The sequence below is a fragment of the Bubalus bubalis genome, chromosome 18, assembly GCF_019923935.1.
Source record: "Bubalus bubalis isolate 160015118507 breed Murrah chromosome 18, NDDB_SH_1, whole genome shotgun sequence".
Classification (NCBI taxonomy): domain Eukaryota; kingdom Metazoa; phylum Chordata; class Mammalia; order Artiodactyla; family Bovidae; genus Bubalus; species Bubalus bubalis.
In genome coordinates, this window is record NC_059174.1 from 58926008 (window position 1) to 58953312 (window position 27305).

A 27305-nucleotide genomic window follows, 5' to 3' on the forward strand; every position below is an offset into this window, starting at 1 on the left:
TTATGTGGTTTCTCTCCTCTAGGAACAGCCTAACAGTCTAAGGTGGAGCAAGCACTAGAAGCTTTGCCACATTCATTTCATTTGTATGCTTTCTATACAGTATGAATTCTGTTGAATTATAATGCCTGAACTCAAGATTAAAGGTGTTGCCACACTCATTACATTTGCACTAAATGTTTCTCACAATATTCCATTCGTAATATTTTTCTCCACTAAGAATTATCTGGTGATTTTTAATATGGTCATTTCAAATATACCACTGGCCACATACATCACATTTCTATGCTTTCTCTCCTACATGAACTGAACAGCTGTGAGTTAAAGCTGACTGTTCACTAAAATGTTTGTCATAATTGTTAAATTTCTAAGGTTTCTCCCCAGTATGAATTCTACAATGAACTGCAAGGACCGCTTTTAGATTAAAGGACTTGCCACTGAGATCTCATTTTTATGGTTTCTCTCCAGTATGACTTCTTCAATGAACTGCAAAGTTTCCAGTATGACTAACAGCCTTGCAACACATATCACATTTACATGGTTTCTCTCCAGTATGAATTCTCTGATGAATTCCAAGTTTTGCAGTTTGATTAAATGTCTTGTCATATACATCACAGTTAGATGATTTCTCTCCAATATGAGTTCTCTGATGAACTGCAAAGTAAGAGCTGGAACTGAAGACTCTTCCACAAAATTACATTTCTATGCTTTCTCTCTGATATGAACTGCCTGATGGCGAGTTAAGGATGATGGTGCACTAAAACGTTTGTCACAATTGTTACATTTGTAAGGTTTCTCTCCAGTATGAATTCTTCCATGAACTGCATGGCTTGAAGTTTGACTGAAGGCCTTTCCACACACACATTTATACAGTTTCTCCCCAGTATAACTCTGATGAACTGCAAGTTTTGCAGTCTGATTAAAGCCCTTGCCACATAGAACACATTTATATGGTTTCTCTCCAGTATGAATTTCCTGATGAAGTGGAAGGTTTCCATTTATACTAAAGGCCTTGCCACATACATCACATTGATATGGTTTGTCTCTAGTGTGAACCCTCTGATGAATGGCAAGTTTTGTGCTTCGACTATAACCACGGCCAAATACATCACATTTATATGATTTATCTCCACTATGAAGAATCTGATGAATTGCATGGCTTGCTTTCCAACTAAAGAGAGAGAGAGACAGAAAAGGCCTTTCCACACACATCACATTTATATGGTCTCTCTCCAGTATGAGTTCTCTGATGAACTGCAAAGTAATGCCTGGAACTGAAGACTGCCACATAAAGTCATTTACATGCTTTCTCTCCTGTATGAACTGCCTAATGTTTAGTAAAGGATGACCGTGTACTGAAACTTTTGCCACAATCGTTACATTTGTAAGGTTTCTGCCCAGTATGAACTCTCCAATGAATTCCAACATATCCCTTTTGAGTAAAGCCACAGCCACATACATCATATTTATAAGGCTTCTCTCCAGTATGAATTCTTCAATGAACTAAAAGGCTTGCATTTACACTAAAGGCCTTGCCACACACATCATATTTATATGGCTTCTCTCCAGTATGAATTTTCTAATGAACTGCAAGGCCTGCATTTACACTAAATGCCTTTCCACACACATAATATTTATATGGCTTCTCTCCAGTATGAACTCCCTGATGAATTCCAAGTTGTGACTTTCGAATATAGCCATGATCACATACTTCACATTTATATGGTTTCTCTCCAGCATGAAGGGTCTGATGAACTGTATGGCTTGATTTTCAACTAAAGGCCTTGACACACACATCACATTTGTATGGCTTCTCTCCAATGTGAATTTTCTGAAAGACTTAAATATACACTAAATGCCTTGCCACATATATCACATGTACATGACTTCTCTCCAGTATGAACTCCCTGATGTATTTTAAATTGTGACTTTCGAGTATAGCCACGGCCACATACTTCACATTTATATGGCTTCTCTCCAGTATGAAGGGTCTGATGAACTGTATGGCTTGATTTTCGAGTAAAGGCCTTGACACACATATCACATTTATATGGCTTCTCTCCAGCATGAATTTTCTGATAAACTGCAAGGCTTGCATTTACACTAAATGCCTTGCCACATATATCACATGTACATGGCTTCTCTCTAGTAAGAACTCCCTGATGAATTTCAAATTGTTCCTTTTGAGTATACCATGGCCACATACTTCACATTTATATGGTTTCTCTCCAGTATGAAGGGTCTGATGAACTGTATGGCTTGCTTTTTGACTAAAGGCCTTTCCAAACACATCACATTTATATGGTTTATCTCCAGTGTGAATTATCCGATGATTCTGAAGGTGTGTATTCTGTTTAAAGCAGTGGCCACATACATTACATTTATATGGTCTCTCTCCAGTATGAACTCTGTGATGAACTTGAAGAGATGTATTTCGTTTAAAGCAGCAGCCACATATATCACACTTATATGGTTTTTCTCCTGTATGATTTCTCTGATGAACTGCATGGGTTGCATTGTCATTAAAGGCCTTGCCACATAAGTCACCTTTATATGGTTTCCTTCCTGTAGGGATTCTTTCATGTCTAGAGAGTTTTGAGTCCTGAAGAAATGTTAGGTCACACTCATTAGGGTTTTTCTTGTGTGCTTCCTGGTCTGGTGCCAGTTCTGAGAGATGTGTGACAGCACTCTCATGTTTCTGAGAAACACTTCTGCAGACACTACGAGTTCTGAGGTGGCAAACCTGAGGCGCTACTGTTGATATTCATCACAACTTGACTACATTTAAAAATTGTTCCTTCAGATTGAACTATCTGCAATTCATCTTGAAAGCTTGATCTATGCCTTTCAACAGGCTTATTTCCTGTATCATTTCTACTCTGCTGATCTCTTCCATCAGTGAGATTTTTGTTACAGGATATAGACATTCCTTTGTCATTTCTTTCATTATCTGCCCACAGACTCTCAAAATCACGCATAGCTTCCTGTATCATCCCGAGGAAGTCATCTTTGATTTCACGGCTTTCAGCTCTTCCAAACATCACTTTTTGAGTAATTTCTCTTTTTGCACTGTTTCCTTTTGCTTGTAATTTCTTCACCATATGTATTTGAGACTTATCTACAAGATACAAAGAACCACAGGTATCCTACTAATTACAATTCATAAATAAATTCTTTTATGTTGAATACATGATATCATACCAAAACTCATACCTATCCTGAACAGAATTATGAACATCCCCAAAGATGATCTTAGAAACATAAGGAACACTAAAGGCATTGATCTCCATTCATTTCCAAGGCAAACCATTCAATATGGTTGTTATCCAAGTCTATGCCCCAACCATTAATATCAAAGAAGCTGACGTTGAAAGGTTCTATGAAGACCTACAAGACCTTTGAGAACTAACACCAAAAATAAATTTCTCTTGGATCATAGGGGACTGGAATGCAAAAGTAGGAAGTCAAGAGATACCTGGAGTAACAAGCAAATTTGGACTTGGGAGTACAAAATGAAGCAGGGCAAAGGCTAACAAGAGTTTTGCCAAGAGAACGCACTGGTCATAGCAAACATCCAGTTCCAACAACACAAGAGAATACTCTACACATGGACATCACCAGATGGTCAATATTAAAGTCAGATAGATTATATCCTTTGCAGCCGAGGATGGAGAAGCTGTATATAGTAATCAGCAAAAACAAGACCAGGAGCTGACTGTGGCTCAGATCATGAACTCCTTATTGCCAAATGCAGACTGAAATTGAAGAAAGTAGGGAAAGTAGGGAAAACCACTAGACCATATTCAGGTATGACCTAAACCAAATCCCTTACAATTATAAAGTGAAGGTGACAAACAGATTCAAGGGATTAGATCCGATAGAGTGCCTGAAGAACTATGGACTGAGGCTCGTGACACTGTACAGGAGGCAGTTATCAAGACCAGCCCCAATTTTCACAGCATATTAAAATGAACAGACTACTTTTCCGATAAAGGTCTGTGTGGTCAAAGCTATGATTTTTCCAGTAGTCATGTACGGATGTGAGATTTGGACCATAAAGAAAGCTGAGTGCCGAAGAATTTATGTTTTTGTTTTTGTTTTGTTTTATTTTCCTTGTATTTATTTATTTTATTTTTAAACTTTACATAATTGTATTAGTTTTGCCAAATATCAAAATGAATCCAGAATTTATATTTTTAAACTGTGGTGTTGGAGAAGACTCTTGAGATTCCCTTGGACAGTAAAATCAAACCAGTCCATCCTAAAGGAAATCAGTCCTGAATATCCATTGGAAGGACTGATGCTGAAGCTGAAGCTCCAATAGTCTGGCCACCTAACACAAAGAGGTGATTCACTGGAACAGACCCTCACACTGGGAAAGAATGAAGGTGAGAGAAAGGGAGGACAGAGGATGAGATGATTGGATGGCATCACCAACTCGATGGACACGACTTTAAACAAGCTCCGGGAGTTGATGACAGACAGGCTAGAGCCCATGCTTCACAACAAAAGAAGCCACTGCAGTGAGAAGCCGTGCACTCCCTCACCTCAAACTGAGAAAAGAACACAGAACAATAAAAACCCAGTACAGCAAAAAGAAAAGACCCTGCCTTTGGGTCTTTGGGTGATATAGCACCACTGGAAGGTGGTATACATTTCACATGTTAAAGAATGTAGGAGGAAGCTGGGGAGAAGGAAAATCCAAACACTAAACATCTGTTTTCCCATAGAACTTCCCATTTGGAGTTTCCCAAGCACTATGAATGGTGTGGCTTCCTCTCTCTCCTTGTGAGATCTGACCTCTGATCATGCTGTTGATACCTTACAACTCATCTGGTTTCCAGACATTTGCACCTCATTCTCCACAATCCAGGGATCTTCCTCTGCTACCAAAATGGAGGTAAGATTCAGATCAGAAACAGAAATTCTTGCTCAGAAGAAATGCCATGTACTGTGGCTTCTTCCAAAATCCAACCTCTCCTTTTAAAATAAATGTATTTACTTTAAAAACTTTTGTTTATTTATTTATTTATATTGGTTATGGTGAGTGTTCATTGCTGCTTGAGCTTTTTTCAAGGTTTGGCAAGTGGGGGTTACTCTCCAGTTACAGTGCTCCACTTCTCATTTGCTGTGGCTTCTCTTGGTTGCATGAGCTTTGGAAGTTGTCCCCTGTGGGCTCAGTAGTTATAGCTTCTGGTCTCTAGAGTGCTGGTTCAGTAGCTGTGGCATACCAGCTTAACTGCTCTGTGACATGTAGGATCTTCCCAGAGAAGGGATTGAACCCCTGTCTCCTGAATTGGCAGGGGTAGAATCCCAGCTCTTTTATTAGCCAAGAAATGAGGACATTATAGACAGAGAGAAAAACTCTTCACAAATTAATTCACTGTCAGTCTTATAATATACAGGAATATGCAGACAATCCCTGCATGGGGAAGGTCCCTTTGGACGGGGCCAGGGCAACCCATTCCAGTATTCTTGCCGGGAGAATTCCACGAACAAACAGCCTGGAGGGGTACGGTCCATTGGGTTCCGAAGAGTCAGATATGACCACAGTGACAGACCACACACACAAGCAGATATTGAATTTCTTCCCAAGAACTACTGAACCAAGAACACAGGGGAAGGAAAAGGAAATTGGGTATTTCAAAGTTTGAAATCAGCTTAACAAATGCTCAAGCTGTGGAAAAACTCCTTGTGTATCACACAGTGGGCAGAGCACCTGAAGAAAGGACAAGCTTATACTCCTGATGCCAATCACGAAGCTTTTTCACCTCTGAATCTACAAGGCTGTGAACTCAGTCAAGCAAAACAGGGGCTCCCAAGAGACACAGAGGGAAAATGCAGAGATACCCCAAACCAGACTCCAACTTCACAGAGAAGTGATCCTTACCCACAGACAGCAGGTTATTCCTGTAGGTCTCCTCCATCACGTTCCGGTACAAGGCCCTTTGAGCAGGGTCCAGGCATTCCCACTCTTCTGGAGTGAACTTGATGTCCACATCCTCGACAGTTAACTCTGTCTGAAATGAAAGTACATTTCACTAACAGACGCTGAGGAGGGTCCTTATTTTCACACAAAAGGAGAAGAAGTGAGAGGAGTAAGGATCAATTCAGTGGAAGTAATATTCTGATAGATCTATTAAAAGCTACTTGGAACACACTATTGGTCTCTAATTTCCTGTTTTTTCATAAGACTATGATATACTCCAATCGACATGAACTTGTCATTTGTGCAGACAATACATGAAAAACATACAAATAAAATTCAACAATGAGTTGCCCCTGTAGAAGTGTTACATTTTACACATTGAGTGACATTTATTATCTAGCTGAGTTACAAGAACGGTATCTTTAGAGATGACAAAGTCAACAGTGGCTTTAAAAGAACAGCAGATCTTACACTGTGAAGATGACGACACTGTCACACTGACCATAGGGGTTTCAACACATCCTACACACTAAACATTATTCTAAACACTTTACACATATGAACTTGTCATCAACATAACACCACATTAGAGAAAGATCTGTATCCAACTTATGGGGAGAAAACTCTGTCACTGTAAGAAACCGTTCATCAACAAGTTAAGAAATGAGGCAACAGCCCTTGAGGTCAGGTGGTTAAGCCTGACAAGAATAAAAAGCTAAGTAACAGAGCAGGAAAGTGCATCCACAAAGAGTTCCCTGAGAATACCTTAAACAAGTAAAAGAAAACTGAAATGCAATGGATCAGTCACTGTCTAGGGTCACCCTCTCCCCCTGAACCCACAACATGTCAATAATCTTACTACTATTTCCATCAATCATGTGATGAGGTAGAAAAAACTTAAGGTCATGCAATGTACTTAAGATACAAGTGCAACTGCTACAAAGCATAAAACATATTTTAGACATGATGCTCTGTAATAAAACCATGGAGTTACATATCCATGCACTTATGCATGCACATGTAAACACACAATTGGTTGATAAAAGGAAGACCTGTCTTTATAGTCTTTTCTTTCATTCAATCAAAATTTATTGAGCAACAACTCTGTGCCCCGAACTTGGAATACAGCAGTGAACATGATGGAGCTTATAATCTACCAGCCAGTCAGCCAATTACAACCGTAATTTTAACAGTACTATTGTAATAAGTGCTCTGAAACTGGTCTGGTGCTAAGGGAAGATTTAACAGAAAGTCTTGACCTACATCGAGAAGTCAGACAAGGTTTCCATGAGGAAGAAACACTTAGGATTGGCAAGATGGCAAATAGAAAAGTGAGGCAAGCAGAGAGAATAGCCTGTGTGCTGACTCTGAGGCAGGAAGATATTTAGTGAACAGAAAGTCAGCCAGTGTGACAGCAATGTAGGGAATAAGGAGAGGTGATGCCAGGTAGATGCCACCTGATTTCTGAAAGGTTCTGCAAGGTCTATAGATTTATTCCAGAAGCTACTGGAAGCCACTGAAGAATCTGCAGGAGGAAAGTTAGATGGTTATATTTGTTTTTAAGCTCTCACTTGGCTGAGTGTGGAGGTTGCTGTTCAGTCACTCTGTCGTGTCAAAGTCTTTGCAACCCCATGGACTGTAGCCTGCCAGTCTCCTCTGTCCACAGGATTTCCCAAGCAAGAATACTGGAGTGGGTGGCCATTCCCATCTCCAGTTGCCTTTTGACACATTCTGGGATGACATTCCCATTTACATTTTAATCATGTATATTTCAGCATCTCTGGGACATTAAAACTGAATCAGTTGTACTTCATTAAATATGTCAACATTCTATTTCTTCCCTAAAGCTTATTTATTTTGGTTATGCTGAGTCTTGGTTGCTGTGAGCGGGTTTTCTCCAGTTGAGGCTGCAGTGCATGGGCTTCTCACTGCAGTGCCTTCTCTTGTTTTGGAGCACAGGCTCTAGAGTGTGCAGGCTCAGGAGTGATGGTCTCGGGCCCTAGAGCACAGGCTCAGTAGTTGCGCCGCATGGGCTTAGTTGCTTTGAGGGATCTTCCTGGACCTGGGGTAGAATCGTGTACCCTACACTGGCAGGCACATTCTTCTTCACTGGACTAGGAATCCTTCTCAACATTATTTTATACTAATTCAAAATAATAAAAAGTGGTATAAGCATAAAGTAACATACAAAAGACTCCAACTACAATCTTTATAACATACCTATATTTAAAAATAATATGAGGTCTTCCCTGGTAGCAAAGTGGTAAAGAATCCATTGGCCAGTACAAGAGACACAGCGTTGATTCTTGCTCCGGTACAATCCCATATGCCAAGGGGTAACTAGGTCCATAAGCCTCAATTCCTGAGCCAGGCTCTAGAGTCCAGAAGGTAGAACTATTGAAGCCAGCCTGCTCTAGAGCCTGTGCTGCAAGATGAGAGAAGCCACCACAATGCCCGTTCACTGCAACTAGAGAGTGGCCACCACACAGAACTACATTAAAGCCACTGCAGCAATGAAGAGCCAGTAAAACAAATAAATATATTTAAAAAACAGTAATACGATTTAATCCTTAATGTTAGGTATCCAGTTATTAACAAAAGCCAAAGTTTATCTTTTTATTCCATGAACAAAATATTGCATTGAGATTAGGAAAGTTGGGGAATTTCCTGGAGGCCAAGTGGTTAAGTACTCATATTCTATTGCAGGGTTTCAGGTTCAATTCCTACTCAGGGAACTAAGACTCCACTAGCTGCATCATGTGGCCAGGAAAAAAAAAAAAAAATGTTGATTTCATAGTTTCAGTTAGATGGTATAATGAAACATACCCTAGCCCCAAAGTCTCTTTCTGAATTTTCCATTCCATTCCCAAATCCTTAAGATTTTCAAGGAGGCTCAATTTCTTTTAAATGTACTACACAAAGTCAGGACTGATTTCTCCTTAGTGCACTCTATCCATATTTTACAACGTACTGTGCATGTTAATACTGGACGTCCATCTGCAGCTTCCTTACCCTGGTTGACAGAGAGCAGACAGCACATCCAGATGGGCCCTAAGCAATCCCTGCTGCCCCACAGCACTGAGACCCCGTCTCCAACCCGTGGGTGAGAAGCCCTGCCCAGGACGGTACCCAGGGGAGCCTCCTCACAAGGTCCAGGTCACTGGGTCATGGGGAGACGGGATCTAAGTGAGGATGACAGACTCTGAGGGAAGGTCTCTGGTGAGTGCGCATGTACAGGAGTGAGACAGGATACTCCAGAGTCAGACAAGATTAGCGAGTCCAAAGATGTGTATTTCACAAAGGACAGACTGAGAATCCACTGAGAATATGGCCTTACTTGAGAAAGAGCCATTCCTGACTCCTGCTTTTTCCCCTCCCTCCTCTTCTGGGCATCCTCAGGCAACAGGAGTCTTCAGAGGTGTATCAAGAAAGTGGAAAACATGCTGTTTAATGCTTAGAGTCAACATAGCCCCTTCCTGTGTCCCAGCCACACACAAGGAGGACCTCACCATGTGGAACAGACAGTCGTCTATGCCCACTGTCTCAGGAGGGACTCAGGACAGTCAACTCCAGCACAGAGTCCAACACGGGCACTTTCCCACACTCCCTGGCATCACATTCCCCTCCTGGTGAGGCCTCATGTACATAGCGGCAGGGGGTACCTCAGCTGACCCGACACCCTTTTCACTGCCTCTTCTCCGGGCACGGCTGAACAAGACGGCTAAAGAGCAGAGACTACTGGGCATGGGCATCGCAACAGAAATGCACCCAAGCTGTAAATCCAAGAACACTGAGCATTCAGAATGGAGACCAAGAACCCAGTTCTCTTGGGAAAACCTGTCAGCTGCTGCGGACTTTATGCAGTTGAGGGATGGTTGGCAAAGAAGTCACAAGAGAGAGGTCCCATCTCACTGGCTCCTCTTCTGCGTGCTCACAGCTAACTGGCAGATACTTCAGGTCATCAAGCAGGTGTGCGGTTCTTGGATGAGGAGGTATCTCCTTCATATACACTTAACTTCCAAACCTTCTGGCCACTCTAAATACAGTAAACTCAGCATCCCCTGCTCTGAGCACATAAGTACATGAACTGCTGGAAGGTGGAGCTGCTGTCCAAGATGGCAACTGGTACCTGGATGGACAGAGCTTAGAAGACCTGGGGGCTGCAGTAAGCAGTGACATAGGAGACTAAAACATGGGGATACCTCAAGATACTAGATCTATCAGGCTTTTCAGGATTCCTCACATGTTTTTGTTTTTGAGTAATTAAGTGACCACATGGGGTAAGGATCAATTAGACTTGAAACGTCCAGAACAGACACAGGAATCATCATCACCTACCCTGTCCCCTCTAACTCCCCTGAGAATTCTTCAGCCCAACCCACAGTAGCAGGCCTCATCCCCAGAGTAAGATGCTGCAAGCATCCAGGGAGGAAGAAGAACACAGGGCATCCTTCAAAGAAGGGAAAAGAGGAAAGATTCCAAATAATTAAAGGAGAAGGGCATCTCTGATGAAGGTGATTAATATCAGATCAGATCAGATCGGTCGCTCAGTCGTGTCTGAATCTTTGCGACCTCATGAATCCAGCACGCCAGGCCTCCCTGTCCATCACCAACTCCCGGAGTTCACTCAGACTCACATCCATCGAGTCAGTCATGCCATCCAGCCATCTCATCCTCTGTCATCCCCTTCTCCTCCTGCCCCCAATCCCTCCCAGCATCAGAGTCTTTGCCAATGAGTCAACTCTTCGCATGAGGTGGCCAAAGTACTGGAGTTTCAGCTTTAGCATCATTCCTTCCAAAGAAATCCCAGGGCTGATCTCCTTCAGAATGGACTGGTTGGATCTCCTTGCAGTCCAAGGGACTCTCAAGAGGCTTCTCCAACACCACAGTTCAAAAGCATCAATTCTTCGGCGCTCAGCCTTCTTCACAGTCCAACTCTCACATCCATACATGACCACTGGAAAAACCATAGCCTTGACTAGATGGACTTTTGTTGGCAAAGTAATGTCTCTGCTTTTCAATATGCTATCTAGGTTGGTCATAACTTTTCTTCCAAGGAGTAAGCTTCTTTTAATTTCATGGCTGCAGTCACCATCTGCAGTGATTTTGGAGCCCAGAAAAATAAAGTCTGACACTGTTTCCACTGTTTTCCCATCTATTTCCCATGAAGTGATGAGACCAGATGCCATGATCTTCGTTTTCTGAATGTTGAGCTTTAAGCCAACTTTTTCACTCTCCTCTTTCACTTTCATCAAGAGGCTTTTGAGTTCCTCTTCACTTTCTGCCATAAGGTTGGTGTCATCTGCATATCTGAGGTTATTGATATTTCTCTCGGCAATCTTGATTCCAGCTTGTGCTTCTTCCAGCCCAGCATTTCTCATGATGTACTCTGCATATAAGTTAAATAAGCACAGTGACAATATACAGCCTTGACGTACTCCTTTTCTTATTTGGAACCAATCTGTTGTTCCATGTCCAGTTCTAACTGTTGCTTCCTGACCCACATACAAATCTCTCAAGAGGCAGATCAGGTGGTCTGGTATTCCTTTCTCTTTCAGAATTTTCCACAGTTTAGTGTGATCCACACAGTCAAAGGCTTTGGCATAGTCAATAAAGCAGAAATAGATGTTTTTCTGGAACTCTCTTGCTTTTTCCATGATCCAGAGGATGTTGGCAATCTGATCTCTGGTTCCTCTGCCTTTTCTAAAACCAGCTTGCACATCAGGAAGTTCATGGTTCACATATTGCTGAAGCCTGGCTTCGAGAATTTTGAGCATTACTTTACTAGCGTGTGAAATGAGTGCAATTGTGCGGTAGTTTGAGCATTCTTTGGCATTGCCTTTCTTTGGGATTGGAATGAAAACTGACCTTTTCCAGTCCTGTGGCCACTGCTGAGTTTTCCAAATTTGCTGGCATATTGAGTGCAGCATTTTCACAGCATCATCTTTCAGGATTTGGAATAGCTCAACTGGAATTCTATCACCTCCACTAGCTTTGTTCGTAGTGATGCTTTCTAAGGCCCACTTGACTTCACATTCCAGGATGTCTGGCTCTAGGTGTGTGATCACACCATTGTGATTATCTGGGTTGTGAAGATGTTTTTTGTACATTCTTCTGTGTATTCCTGCCATCTCTTCTTAATATCTTCTGCTTCTGTTAGGTCCATACCATTTCTGTCCTTTATCAAGCCCATCTTTGCATGAAATGTTCCTTTGGTATTTCTGATTTTCTTGAAGAGATCTCTTGTCTTTCCCATTCTGTTGTTTTCCTCTATTTCTTTGCACTCATCGCTGAAGAAGGCTTTCTTATCTCTTCTTGCTATTCTTTGGAACTCTGCATTCAGATGTTTATATCTTTCCTTTTCTCCTTTGCTTTTCACTTCTCTTCTTTTCACAGCTATTTGTAAGGCCTCCCCAGACAGCCATTTTGCTTTTTTGCATTTCTTTTCCATGGGGATGGTCTTGATCCCTGTCTCCTGTACAATGTCACAAACCTCATTCCATAGCTCATCAGGCACTCTATCTATCAGATCTAGGCCCTTAAATCTATTTCTCACTTCCACTGTATAATCATAAGGGATTTGATTTAGGTCATACCTGAATGGTCTAGTGGTTTTCCCTACCTTCTTCAATTTAAATCTGAATTTGGCAATAAGGAGTTCACGGTCTGAGCCACAGTCAGCTCCTGGTCTTGTTTTTGCTGACTGTATAGAGCTTCTCCATCTTTGGCTGCAAAGAATATAATCAATCTGATTTCAGTGTTGACCATCTGGTGATGTCCATGTATAGAGTCTTCTCTTGTGTTGTTGGAAGAGGGTGTTTGTTATGACCAGTGCATTTTCTTGGCAAAACTCTATTAGTCTTTCCCCTGCTTCATTCCGTATTCCAAGGCCAAATTTGCCTGTTACTCCAGGTGTTTCTTGACTTGCTACTTTTGCATTCCAGTCCCCTATAATGAAAAGGACATCTTTTTTGCGTGCTAGTTCTAAAAGGTCTTGTAGGTCTTCATAGAACCATTCAACTTCAGCTTCTTCAGCATTACTGGTTGGGGCATAGACTTGGATTACTGTGATATTGAATGGTTTGTCTTAGAAACGAACAGAGATCATTCTGTCGTTTTTGAGATTGCATCCAAATACTGCATTTCGGACTCTTCTGTTGACCATGATGGCTACTCCATTTCGTCTGAGGGATTCCTGCCCGCAGTAGTAGATATAATGGTCATCTGAGTTAAATTCACCCATTAACGTGACAGCAAATATCAGAAGAGGATGGGGAGACCTCTCTGGCCTAGAGCTGAAGGAACAGAAAGAGCAAGAGCCACGGTGAGGTAATGACCAAAAGTAGAAGAAAAAACTAAGATCCGAGATAGAGAAGGTTTTGGTGTCTATGAACAAGGACTAAGTGAATGTGACCAGGACAACCTGACCATGAGAATGGGGTCAGCTTCCAGGATGAGGCTGGAGACACTGGTAGCGACCTGAGGATGACAAAGGGCTGTGGAGACACCTAAGGAGTCAGGATGCTGCCCTGAGGACACAGGGAAGCCAGTGGAAGTGGGAGGGCCTCCCTTTACATCGACCTTTATTCACAGAAGACCACTCATCTCTCTCTGACTCTGAGCCTATGTTCCTGCCTCCATCCTACTGTTGTCCTTGTTGCATTGTGGAAAACTGATGCATTTCAAATTCTAATGACAAGTGGGAACTCCCTCAAAGAACTGCCACACAGAGTCACACACACAATTTGGCCAATCATTTCAGGGGTCATTGTTGCTCACCTTCTGGACCTAAGTAAACATCATCAGATCAACTCATAGCTCACTAGTTATCAGACCACATGAAAGAGAGGAAAATGGACTATCATACTAACTGCTTAAATTAGGTCTTGATTCAATAAAAAAGATTACTGACATCCTTACCAAGTACTCATCAAAACAGTCTATAACTATTTATTAGTTACCAAAGAACATTTCCAAGATATAATGTAAAGAGGAGACAGCAAAAGGGCCTCAAATAAACATGCAACAAACCTAAAGTTAATCAGCTTATTAAAATTTTTTTCACTGAAAAATTCTGGTGCAAAGTGAAAGAAAAAATTATAGGAGACCACCAAATCTTATCAGAAGTCAATAGATGTTGACAAGAAAGTAGGTATTGAATGCACTAATCTTTACAACAAGCTACGAAAAGAATTTAATGTAAAAAAAGGAGAAAGCAAAAAGGAAAACCATCACTAAGAACATGTTTACAGTTCCTTGAAAAGGTCCCATGTAGTAACAGAGTCTGTCAATTCTTGGACCACTTCTCCTCTCCCACAACCTCTACTCCACACCAGGAAAAGGGCAGGGGATGACCCACCTCTGTGAGTCAAATCACTGCCTTAGCCCCCACCTCAACAGACTCTGCACATGGATGCTATCTTTCAATACAAATAATTAGAACACCCAGAAGCCTTACAGACAGTTTAGCAATTCTCATTCTCCTCTGTATAACTTAAAGGAGCAAGCTTTAAACTTATTAGATTGTAAAGCTAAAAATCAATGTATCACATCTTAATTCTTTATCCAATCGATTCAGCACTCTTCTGGATCTATTCCCCTCCCCCACCTGCACTTCTAGTTGTTTCCACTTCATTTGATTTATCTGTTTCCCTGTTTCTTTCTCCCCCTCACTTCTTCCCCTCTGCTCTCCTGCTGTGCCTGTCCTCCTCTCTACTTCTTCCCTGACTCCCATCCTGCCTCGCTCTGCCATCTGTTCCCCATAAAGATGTTTTCTCTCCACCTCCCTGATAATCCAAAATCTCCATGTATTTCTGCCTTTCTTCCTCCATCTCTGCCCTCCCTTCCTCCCAACTCTCTGGCACCTCCAAGTACAAACCTTCCTTTCAGCTCAATTTCTTTCTCTCTGCTCCACTCACTCAGTTCAGTTCAGTTCCTCAGTCCCAATGGAATCTTTGCGACCCCATGGGCTGCAGCATGCCAAGCTTCCCTGTCCATCACCAACTCCTGGAGTTTGCGCAAACTCATGCCCACCCAGTCAGTGATGGCATTCAACCATCTCATCCTCTGTTGTCCCCTTCTCCTCCTGCCTTCAATCTTTTCCATCATCAGAGTCTTTTCCAAAGACTCAGTTCTTCGCATCAAGGGGCCAAAGGACTGGAACTTCAGCTTCAGCATCAGTTATTCCAATGAATATTCAGGACTGATTTCCTTTAAGATTGAGCGGTTTGATCTCCTCGGACTCTCCAAAGGACTCTCAAAAGTCTTCTCCAACACCACAGTTCAAAAGCATCAATTATTCAGAGCTCAGCTTTCCTTATGGTCCAACTCTCACATCCATACATAACTATTTGAAATACCATACCTTTGATTGTATAAACCCTTGTCAGCAAAGTAATGTCTCTGCTTTTCAATATGCTGTCTAGGTTCTAACAGCTTTTCTTCCAAGGAGCAAGTGTCTTTTAATTTCATGGCTGCAGTCACCATCTACAATGATTTTGGAGCCAAAAAAAATAAAGTGTGTCACTGTTTCCATTCACTAGTAGTCCCCTTTCTCTGCCAGCAGAATACTGTCTGTAGGTCAAGGTTCCAACTCTTCTATCCCCTTTGTGGGCTCTCTGTGTGAACTGCCTCTCCACTGTCGCCCTCTTTGGGACCGCTGATTTACAACCCTTCTCCCCTGAAGGCAATAGAAGAGGGCGGCAGAGGATGAGATGGTTAGATAGCATCCCTGGACTCAACACCACCTCCCTATGTTGCACACTTTTAACATTCCAGAGACTCTGCTTTTCTCTAAGCTTCTCTCCTTGATCCACCGTTACCTTCAAGGCTTATGCTCTTTCATGTTGCTATCTCCTCGCAAGTTCCTTACTAATCCTGTTCGTTGCCATCAATTCTCCATCATGCTTTCTTCAATTATCTGTTTCTCTCAGAGTTGCTGTCTGTGCTTCTCCTGACCCTCCTGGCCTCCTATTTGCAGGGATGGCGACTGAATAAGAAGCCTGCGGATGGTGACTGCAGCCATGAAATTAAAAAACGCTTACTCCTTGGAAGAAATGTTATGACCTACCTAGATAGCATATTGAAAAGCAGAGACATTACTTTGCCAACAAAGGTCCATCTAGTCAAGGCTATGGTTTTTCCAGTGGTCATGTATGGATGTGAGAGTTGGACTGTGAAGAAAGCTGAGTGCCGAAGAATTGATGCTTTTGAACTGTGGTGTTGGAGAAGATTCTTTAGAGTCCCTTGGACTGCAAGGAGATTCAACCAGTCCATTCTAAAGGAGATCAGCCCTGGGATTTCTTTGGAAGGAATGATGCTAAAGCTGAAACTCCAGTACTTTGGCCACCTCAGGTAAAGAGTTGACTCACTGGAAAAGACTCTGATGCTGGGAGGGATTGGGGGCAGGAGGAAAAGGGGACGACAGAGGATGAGATGGCTGGATAGCATCACCAACTTGATGGACGTGAGTTTGAGAGAACTTCGGGAGTTGGTGATGGACAGGAAGGCCTGGCGTGCTGCGATTCATGGGGTCGCAAAGAGTCGGACACGACTGAGCGACTGAACTGAACCCGTAAGAGACACATTCCAGCGGGTGGCATTTGGGACACAGAACCATGGGTGTCACATGGCTGGCCCAGGCCACCTCCGCCCACACGGGGTCAGGGAAACGTCACTAAGAAACAAATGCCTGAGGGGCAGAAATACCGGCCTGATGAGACGCGACGACTGAGCGGCTGGATGGCTGGGGGTCTCAGGAGCAGGACGGGGTCTCCAGAATCCCAGGACCGGGGAGAGAACTGGGCCTCCCCGGGAGCGGGGACGGGCGCGGCCTCCTGGGACCGAGAACGCGAGCCTGGGGACCACGGAGCGAATAAACCCACATCGCCCAAGAAAATTTCACGCAGTGCAGGAAGGGCAGAAGGGTCAGTGAGCTCAGAAATTGGTTTTAAGCAGCAAAGAGTTGCGAACTGAGGCGTCTCAGGAAACAAACGCAGGTATCCGCTTCAAAGCGACTTCAAAGCAAAATGGAGGCGCCTCTTCGCCACACATGGACACCTGAATTTGCTGGGGTAGTGGGACGGCTGCGGGGATTTAGATTTAGTAGCGACCCTCAATCCACAGTACAGAGGAAAGAGAACTGCGAGAGGAAGACTTGACTAGAAAAAAGAGAAACTCATTTTGCGCGGACCCTCCGCTCGCCGCCCTCCGCTTCAGGGAGTGTGACGCTGTGCGCACGGGCAGTCGCCCAGTAGAAAGGCGGAGCGGCCTGGAGGCGGGGCCCGAGAGGAGCCCGGCGGTCAGGGGCGCGAGTCGGAGAGAACTCAGGCCGGTTTAGGGACAGTGGGAGGGTGAGGCAGCAGGGGGTGCCTCACTGCTGAAGATGGCTGCAGTCAGGAAATGAAAAGACGGCCTGCTCCTTGAGAGGAAAGGTACGATAAAACTTGTAAAGTTAAAAAATAAAATTAAATTAAAAAATAAATAAATAAAGTAAACCTAGGTTTAAAAGAAAAAATAAAGTAGAGAGAGAAAAAAAAAAAAAGTAGACAGTGTGTTTTAAAGCAAAGGCATCACTTTGCCAACAAAGGTCCCTAATGTCAAAGCTGTTGTTTTTCCAGTAGCAGGTAGAGATATGAGAGCTGGTGCATAAACAAGGCTGACCATAGAAGAATTGATGCTTTTGGATTGTGGTGATAGAAAAGAATCTTGAGAGTCCCTTGGACAACAAGGAGACCAACCAGTCAATCTTAAAGGAAATCAACCCTGAATATTCATTGGAAGGATTGATGCTGATACTGAAGCTCCAATACTTTGGCCAATTGATACAAATATCAGACTCATTGGGAAAGACCCTGATGCTGGAAAGATTGAGGGCAAGAGAAGATGGGGGTGACAGACGATGACATGGTTAAATAGCATCACCGACTCAATGGACATGAATTTGGGCAAACTACAAGAGACAGAAAAGGACAGGGAAACCTGGCATGCCACAGTCCATCAGGGTGCAAACAGGTGTACACCACTGAGTGAGGGAACAACAGAATACATATACATCTATCCATTCTTTTTAAGTTTTACTTTCCCCATATAGCTCATTGGAGAGTATATAGTAGAATTCCCTGTGCTATATAGTAAGTCCTCATTACTTACTGACTTTATGTAGTGACATGAAGTGAAAGGTGTGTTAATCCACATCTCCCAGTTTATTCCACCTCCTCTCACACTCTGATAACCATACCTTGTTTTCTATGTCAGCACCTCTATTCCTGTTTGTAGAGAAGTTCATATATAACTTTTGTTTAGATCCCACAGATAAGTGATACCATATGATATTTGTCTTTCTCTTCTGTCTCTTGTTGACAGAAAAGCTGAAGTCTCCCAGACCCCCGTGACACAAAAGAGAAAGGCTCAAGCACCTATTGGTTAGGAAAAAGAACCACAGACTCAGCGTCTGATGCACATTTCTGAGTTCTTTTTTTAAAAAACATTTGTTGATTTGACTGCATTAGGTCCCATGACTTCATGGTAAATAGATGGAGAAACTGCAAACACTGACAGACTTTATTTTCTTGGCTCCAAAATCACTGTAGATGGTGACCACAGCCATGAATTTCAAAGATGCTTCCTCGCTGGAAGAAAAGCTATGACAAACCTAGATCAGATCAGATCAGTCGCTCAGTCATGTCCGACTCTTTGCGACCCCATGAAACGCAGCACGCCAGGCCTCCCTGTCCATCACCAACTCCCGGAGTTCACCCAGACTCACGTCCATTGAGTCAGTCATGCCATCCAGCCATCTCACCCTCTATCGTCCCCTTCTCCTCTTGCCCCCAATCCCTCCCAGCATCAGAGTCTTTTCCAGTGAGTCAACTCTTCACATGAGGTGCCCAAAGTACTGGAGTTTCAGCTTTAGCATCATTCCTTCCAAAGAAATCCCAGGGCTGATCTCCTTCAGAATGGACTGCTTGGATCTCTTTGCAGTCCAAGGGACTCTCAAGAGGCTTCTCCAACACCACAGTTCAAAAGCATCAATTCTTCGGCACTCAGCCTTCTTCACAGTCCAACTCTCACATCCATACATGACCACTGGAAAAACCATAGCCTTGACTAGACGAACCTTTGTTGGCAAAGTAATGTCTCTGCTTTGGAATATGCTATCTAGGTTGGTCATAACTTTCTTTCCAAGGAGTAAGCGTCTTTTAATTTCATGGCTGCAGTCACCATCTGCAGTGATTTTGGAGCCCAGAAAAATAAAGCCTGACACTGTTTCCACTGTTTCCCCATCTATTTCCCATGAAGTGGTGGGACCGGATGCCATGATCTTCGTTTTCTGAATGTTGAGCTTTAAGCCAACTTTTTCACTCTTCTTTTTCACTTTCATCAAGAGGCTTTTGAGTTCCTCTTCACTTCTGCCATAAGGGTGGTGTCATCTGCATATCTGAGGTTATTGATATTTCTCCCGGCAATCTTGATTCCAGCTTGTGTTTCTCCCAGTCCAGCGTTTCTCATGATGTACTCTGCATATAAGTGAAATAAACAGGGTGACAATATACAGCCTTGACGAACTCCTTTTCCTATTTGGAACCAGTCTGTTGTTCCATGTCCAGTTCTAACTGTTGCTTCCTGACCTGCATACAAATCTCTCAAGAGGCAGATCATGTGGTCTGGTATTCGCATCTCTTTTAGAATTTTCCACAGTTTAGTGTGATCCACACATTCAAAGGCTTTGGCATAGTCAATAAAGCAGAAATAGATGCTTTTCTGGAACTCTCTTCCTTTTTCCATGATCCAGCAGATGTTGGCAATCGACAAACCTAGACAGAGTATTAAAAGGCAGAGACATTACACTGCCGACAAAGATCTGTATAGTCAAAGATATAGTTTTTCCAGTAGTCATATATGGATGTGAAAGTTGAAGTATATAGAAAGATAAGAGCCAAAGAATTGATGCTTTTGAACTGTGGAGTTGGAGAAGACTCTTGAGAGTCCCTTGGACAGCAAGGAGATCAAACCAATCAATCCTAAAGAAAGTTAATCCTGAATATTCGCTGGAAGGATCGATGCTGAAGGTGAAGCTCCAATACTTTAGCCACTTGATGCAAAGAGCTGACTCATTAGGAAAGACCCCGATGCTGGGAAAGACTGAAGGCAGGAGGAGAAGGGGACGACAGAGTACGACATGGTTGGATGGCAAAACTGACTCAATGGACAAGAGATGGAGCAAGTTCTGGATGATGGTGGAGGACAGGGAAACCTGGCTTGTTGCAGTCCATGGGGTTGCAAAGTGGAACATTACTGAGCAACTGAACAACAACAGCATCATAAGCAATTACCTAATGCCACCATTCCATTAGGGATTTTCTCTGTCTTCAGTTCAGTCGATCAGTCGTGTCCGACTCTTTGCGACCTCATGAATGGCAGCACGCCAGGCTTCCCTGTCCATCACCAACTCCCGGAGTTCACTCAGACTCATGTCCATCGAGTCAGTGATGCCATCCAGCCATCTCACCCTCTGTCGTCCCCTTCTCCTCTTGCCCCCAATCCCTCCCAGCATCAGAGTCTTTGCCAATGAGTCAACTCTTCGCATGAGGTGGCCAAAGTACTGGAGTTTCAGCTTCGGCATCATTCCCTCCAAAGAAATCTCAGGGCTGATCTCCTTCAGAATGGATCTCCTTTCAGTCCAAGGGACTCTCAAGAGTCTTCTCCAACATCACAGTTCAAAGCATCAATTCTTCGGCGCTCAGCCTTCTTCACAGTCCAACTCTCACATCCATACATGACCACTGGAAAAACCATAGCCTTGATGAGATGGACCTTTGTTGGCAAAGTAATGTCTCTGCTTTTCAATATGCTATCTAGGTTGGTCATAACTTTTCTTCCAAGGAGTAAGCGTCTTTTAATTTCATGGCTGCAGTCACCATCTGCAGTGATTTTGGAGCCCAGAAAAATAAAGTCTGACACTGTTTCCACTGTTTCCCCATCTATTTCCCATGAAGTGATGAAACCAGATGCCATGATCTTCGTTTTCTGAATGTTGAGCTTAAGCCAACTTTTTCACTCTCCTCTTTCACTTTCATCAAGAGGCTTTTGAGTTCCTCTTCACTTTCTGCCATAAGGGTGGTGTCATCTGCATATCTGAGGTTATTGATATTTCTCCCGGCAATCTTGATTCCAGCTTGTGCTTCTTCCAGCCCAGCATTTCTCATGATGTACTCTGCATATGAGTTAAATAAGCAGGGTGACAATATACAGCCTTGACGGACTCCTTTTCCTATTTGGAACCAATCTGTTGTTCCATGTCCAGTTCTAACTGTTGCTTCCTGACCTGCATATAGGTTTCTCAAGAGGCAGGTCAGGTGGTCTGGTATTCCCCTCTCTTTCAGAATTTTCCACAGTTTAGTGTGATCCACACAGTCAAAGGCTTTGGTATAGTCAATAAAGCAGAAATAGATGTTTTTCTGGAACTCTCTTGCTTTTTCAATGATCCAGCAGATGTTGGCAATTTGATCTCTGGTTCCTCTGCCTTTTCTAAAACCAGCTTGAACATCAGGAAGTTCACGGTTCATGTATTGCTGAAGCCTAGCTTGGAGAATTTTGAGCATTACTTTACTAGCATGTGAGATGAGTGCAATTGTGCAGTAGTTTGAGCACTCTTTGGCATTGCCTTTCTTTGGGATTGGAATGAAACAGTTTTCATTTTTGACCTTTTCCAGTCCTGTGGCCACTGCTGAGTTTTCCAAATTTGCTGGCATATTGAGTGCAGCATTTTCACAGCATCATCTTTCAGGATTTGAAAGAGCTCAACTGGAATTCCGTCACCTCCACTAGCTTTGTTCGTAGTGATGCTTTCTAAGGCCCACTAGACTTCACATTCCAGGATGTCTGGCTCTAGGTGAGTGATCACACCATCGTGATTATCTTGGTCATGAAGATCTTTTTTGTACAGTTCTTCTGTGTATTCTTGCCACCTCTTCTTAATATCTTCTGCTTCTGTCTTAGGGCTATAAAAATTGGCTGCAAGCCTGGGAAAGCATTCCACTCTCCCTTGAGCTGACCTGCTGTGCTAACACTATAATCCAGTCTAATAAACTTTATTCTCCTCCCTTTGGCCTCAAGTCTAGAAGTCGTTTTTCAAGGTGTGCACAGACCACGACAGTCACTCTGAAGCACTGGCCTGTCTTACGGGGTACAGAGTAGGCTTGAGCTCGGTCACACCACTAAACTTAGAATGCGCCCATACACCACAAGTGGGGCTCAACCAGAGGCTCCCACTTGCTCCTTCCCACAACTCTCCTGCAGACCTCAACACTCCGCTCCACTTTCTCCCGTTTTCACCAGTTTTCATGTGCAGTTGAGCAATAGGGCTACATGATAGAGACCACTGGGCATGGGCATTGCAACAGAAACACACAAGCTGCAACTCCGAGGACACTGGGCACTCAGTATGGAGACCAAGAAGCTGGTCCTCTGGGGAAAACCTGCTGTCAACTGGGGACATCTCAAAGTTTAGGCTCCTGAGATTTGGTTGGATTGAGCTCAGTGAAGAAGTCACAAAGAGAGAGAGGCCCAATGTCACTACCCAGTGTCCTCCCCCACTCAGACCTAAATGGAAGATACCCCAGCTCTTTAAGGAGGGATGCCTCCTTCATACCCCCTTACATTCCAAGTATCTCCCACTCTGAGCAGATAAACTGCTGGCAGCAATGCATTTTCCCACAACAGCCCTCATTATGAAGTCTCCCATTAACAGAAATACCATTCCTCACAGGATTCTATTCTAAAGATCTTATTATCCAATGTGCCCAACATGTTGCACACCAAGACCTGAGCCTATTAATAACCCTGTCTCTACATCCCACACAGCTGTGTACAGCACTCCTGTTATCCTCTACCCAATTCTAGTACAACCTCCCTTCTCCAATTAATTTTAATTAATGAAGACAACCCACTCCTACTCAACTCCATCAAAGCTCTATTGAGCTTTGGAAGCATTTTCAACCGATTTCTTATCTCTGAAAATATTCCACCTACAACAGTCCCACAAATAACTGGGCCTCATTACTTGAAGATAACTGCTCCTTTCCCCCTGGCCACATAATCATATAAGGCTTGAGTCTAGCACTGGCAGTCAACCTCAATGCACAAAGTCTAAAATTACCCCTCAAATGTCTTCGAATTCTCCAGTCTGTTAGGATATTTTCCCACTATTATACACCACTTTCCATCGCACTTGTCAGCAATCCAAAAGTCAGCCACTGGGCTTCATATCACTGGAAAACATGCAACCAAAACCCACTTCTTTAATTCAAAGAAAATTGTCTACACTAGTATCAGACCAAAGGGGCTCCCCAGGTGGCTCAGTGGTAAAAAAAAAAAAAAAAATCTGCCTGCCAATGAAGGAGATACAAGAAAGGGGGGAATACTTCCCTGAGTCTTAACATTCCCACGGTTAGGAAATGGCAACCCACTCCAGTATTCTTACCTGGGAAATCCCTTGGACTGAGGAGCCTGGCCGGCTACACTCCATGGGGTCCCAAAGAGTCAGACAAGATTGACCACAGAGAACATTTATATTTCTCTTTGAGTCTAGTGCTTAAACCAGTAACTAGCAGCACTGAAAATAATGTCCTAAAATGACTAGTCTTTGCAGTCAATTTAGTACCCTGGTCATACAAACCTGAAAAGGAAATATGGCTCCATAACACTGAGTAAAAACTCCAGCTCCACCAGCAGTCCCAAAGCTGAAATTCTAAACTACTTCCTCAACACGTGTTTTCGGATATTTATAAAATTATCAAGTGCCATGTCATAAATAAAATGACTTTTTCCCTATGAATTACTAGGTATTTCGTACACTATATGCGTTACCTCAGGATTTTACACCGAAAAGAAATCAGACCCCGGGGCTCTCACGGCCACAGTTGAATTGACCTGGGGTGGAGGAACGGGTTGGGGAACAGCAAGGTGCGAGGTGACCCGAGACCACGGATATGGAGGAGAGGGGATACCCCAGGCGCAGGTTAAGAAAAATAAAACATAAAACTACCTCACGATTCCCAGGGCGACCGCACCTACCAAGGGTCGGCTTCGGAACTTGCTGCAAACTCGCCTGCGTCGTGTAGAGTCGCGATAGACTCCTCCGCCAGGGGTAGGAGACGAAAGCCACAGCGAGGGGCCGAGCGTACAACTTTTGCACGCGTCTGGGCGTGTGAGGGGCGGAGCGTAGCACACACTCCTGAGTCTGGGCGTGTGAGGGGCGGGGCGTAGGACACCCGCCTGCGTCTGAACCTGTGAAGGGAGGGGCGTAGAACGACGCCTGCGTCTAGGCCTGTGAGGGGCGGAGCCGAGCGGGGCCGAGCGGAGCCGAGAGAGACCGAACTGGGCCGAAATGGACCTAGCCGGGACCATCCGGACCGAGCAGAGCCAGGAGGACACCCGCACGCTTTTACGTTTATTTCCCAAGGCATCTTGTCAGTGTTGAGAAGTACTTGAGGGCTTCCTGGTGGCTCAGACCGGAAAAGAATCCAGCTACAATGCGGGAGACCTGGGTACCATCGCCGGGTTGGGAAGATCCCCTGAAGCAGGGGATGGTCATCCACTTCCTATTCGTGCCTGGAGCATCCCAATAAGACAGGAGCATGGCGAGCTGGAGTCCATAGGATCCCAAGGAGTCGGGCACGACTGAGCAACTAAGCACTCACACACGCACACAGAGGGTTTTACACATCTAGGGTTGCACCATAGATTCTTCATTAGTTTTAATAACTGTAACAGTTTTAAAATAAAAGCGTAAAATTCTGTGGGATAATTACGTTGGAAACTAAGAAGGTTGCCTCTTAACAATAGGATTTCTCCGGATGAGGCTGAAGCAATTCAAAGGTCTGGAAGCTGAAACCTGGTGTGGCTGCAAGGCTGGGGGTCCGTGAGGGTTGATGTGAGGCGGTCGTGGCGGGGCGGGGGGGGGGCGGGGCGGTGGTTGATGTAGGATGGTGGCTGGACCCAAGAACATTCCTGCGATTATAATTAATTTAAGTAGTTTAAGTAAACAAGAACTGGATTTGTGTAGGAAAGACAAGCTAGAATGTGAAGCACACAACTCTTCGAACCGGCTATTTCCTACTAACACTTGTAAGGAGAAAAATGTCTTGACATTGTACTTCTTCAAGGATCAAGTTTAGTAGTCACTGCAGTGGCCCAGCGACAGTGCACCCTGAAAGGAATGCAGGATGGAGAAAAGCAGGCACCGTTCTATGCTTTGGACCTTCCGGCCTTGGTAGACCAGGAAGGGCCGCTTGGGCCCATCCTCCTCCTCAGGAGGTCCAGATAAGTTTGGGCGATTCTCTCCTGGTTTCAGATCACCCAGCTACTGGTTGAGGACACCAAAGTTAATTTGCCACTATATTAACATGCATAGCCCCCCAGTTAAAAGGTACACGAGGATCCTGGTTGAAAGACACTGGGATTTCCTCAGTTGAAAGACACTTAGCGGCACCTCCCTGGTGGTCCAGGGTAAAGAATCCACCTCCCAATGCACTGGACACGGGTTTGATCCCTGATCTGGGAGGATACAACGTGTCTAGGAGCAACAAGCCTGTGCAACACAAGTACTGAGCCCGTGCTCTAAAGCTTGTATTCCGCAACAAAAGTAGCTACAGCAATAAGCCTGCACAGCAACTAGAGAGTAGCTCCTGCTGGCTGCAACTAGAGAAACTCCACGTGCAGCAAAACCGAATCAGCACAGCCGGAAACAGAAAAGACATTGAGTGCTGTGCACTGACCATAACAAGGAGTGTCAGGACTCCTGTCTCCAAGCAAGTCCCAGCCAAGTTTACGTATTTTATGTACAGAATTCATAGACCCTGGTACAGCCAAAAAGAAATTTTAAAAATTATTAAAGAGAGAAAAAATTTCCTGTAAAGAGAACTACATTCTTCTTTATAAAAGTGTTTCTGCTCCATGCTTGTAATGACTTAGCTTCAAATATTGAGATAAACTTGTTTACGTCAAAATATATAATACGTAAGTCAATACTTCAAATTATTGGAGTTTCAGCTTCGGCATCAGTCCTTCCAATGAATATTCAGGACTGATTTCCTTTAGGATGGACTGGTTGGATCTCCTTGCAGTCCAAGGGACTCTCAAGAGGCTTCTCCAACACCACAGTTCAAAGCCATCAATTCTTTGACACTCAGCTTTCTTTATAGTCCTACTCTCACATCCATACATGACTACAACAAAGGCAATGGCACCCCACTCCAGTACCCTTGCCTGGAAAATCCCATGGACAGAGGAGCCTGGTGGGCTGCAGTCCATGGGGTCGCTAAGAGTCAGACATGACAGCGACTTCCCTTTCACTTCTCACTTTCATGCATTGGAGAAGGAAATGGCAACCCACTCCAGTGTTCTTGCCTGGAGAATCCCAGGGACGAGGGAGCCTAGTGGGCTGCCGTCTATGGGGTCGCACAGAGTCGGACACGACTGAAGCAACTTAGCAGCAGCAGACGACAACAAACTTTTGTTGGCAAAATAATGTCTCTGCTTTTTAATAAGCTGTCTAGGTTGGTCATAGCTTTTCTTCCAAGGAGCAAGCGTCATTTAATATCATAGCCACAGTCACGATCTGCAGTGATTTTGGAGCCCAAAAACATAAAGTCTGTCACTAATTCCATTATTTCCCCATCTATTTGAGATGAAGTGATGGGACCAAATGCTATGATCTTAGTTTTCTGAATATTGAGCTTTAAGCCAACTTTTTCACTCTCCTCTTTCACTTTCATCAAGAGGCTCTTTAGTGCCTCTTCACTTTCTGCCATAAGGGTCGTGTCATCTGCATATCTGAGGTTATTGATATTTCTCCCGGCAATCTTGATTCCAGCTTGTGCTTCTTCCAGCCCAGCGCTTCTCATGATGTACTCTGCATAGAAGTTAAATAAACAGGGTGACAATATACAGCCTTGATGGACTCCTTTTCCTATTTGGAACCAGTCTGTTGTTCCATGTCCAGTTCTAACTGTTGCTTCCTGACCTGCATACAGATTTCTCAAGAGGCAGGTCAAGTGGTCTGGTATTCCCATCTCTTTCAGAATTTTCCACAGTTTAGTGTGATCCACACAGTCAAAGGCTTTGGCATAGTCAATAAAGCAGAAATAGATGTTTTTCTGGAACTCTCTTGCTTTTTCCATGATCCAGCGGATGTTGGCAATTTGATCTCTGGTTCCTCTGCCTTTTCTAAAACCAGCTTGAACATCAGGAAATTCACGTTTCACGTATTGCTGAAGCCTGGCTTGGAGAATTTTGAGCATTATTTTACTAGCATGTGAGATGAGTGCAATAGTTTGGAGATTATTTGGCATTGCTTTTCTTTGGGGTTGGAATGAAA

The 27305-nt window shown here is 43.7% G+C and overlaps 1 protein-coding gene across 1 annotated transcript; it reads right to left on the minus strand.

The window, feature by feature from the left end:
- Window positions 1-5389: 5389 nt before the first annotated feature.
- On the minus strand, window positions 5390-24334 carry LOC123330303. The gene is made up of 3 exons (XM_045163230.1): window positions 24002-24334; window positions 5888-6017; window positions 5390-5595 (listed from the first exon to the last, which is right to left on the minus strand). Exons 1-3 carry the CDS (start codon window positions 24332-24334, stop codon window positions 5390-5392), a joined length of 669 nt encoding a protein of 222 aa, XP_045019165.1.
- Window positions 24335-27305: the final 2971 nt, after the last annotated feature.

Excerpts from the sequence above, each read along its gene's own strand:
- LOC123330303 (XM_045163230.1), bottom strand. The coding sequence starts at position 24,334 with ATGGTCCCGGCTAGGTCCATTTCGGCCCAGTTCGGTCTCTCTCGGCTC. Across the intron at positions 6,018-24,001 it reads AGTTCCGAAGCCGACCCTTG|ACAGAGTTAACTGTCGAGGA; the intron begins GTAGGTGCGGTC and ends CTTTCATTTCAG. Across the intron at positions 5,596-5,887 it reads GAATAACCTGCTGTCTGTGG|TTCTTGGGAAGAAATTCAAT; the intron begins GTAAGGATCACT and ends TTGGTTCAGTAG.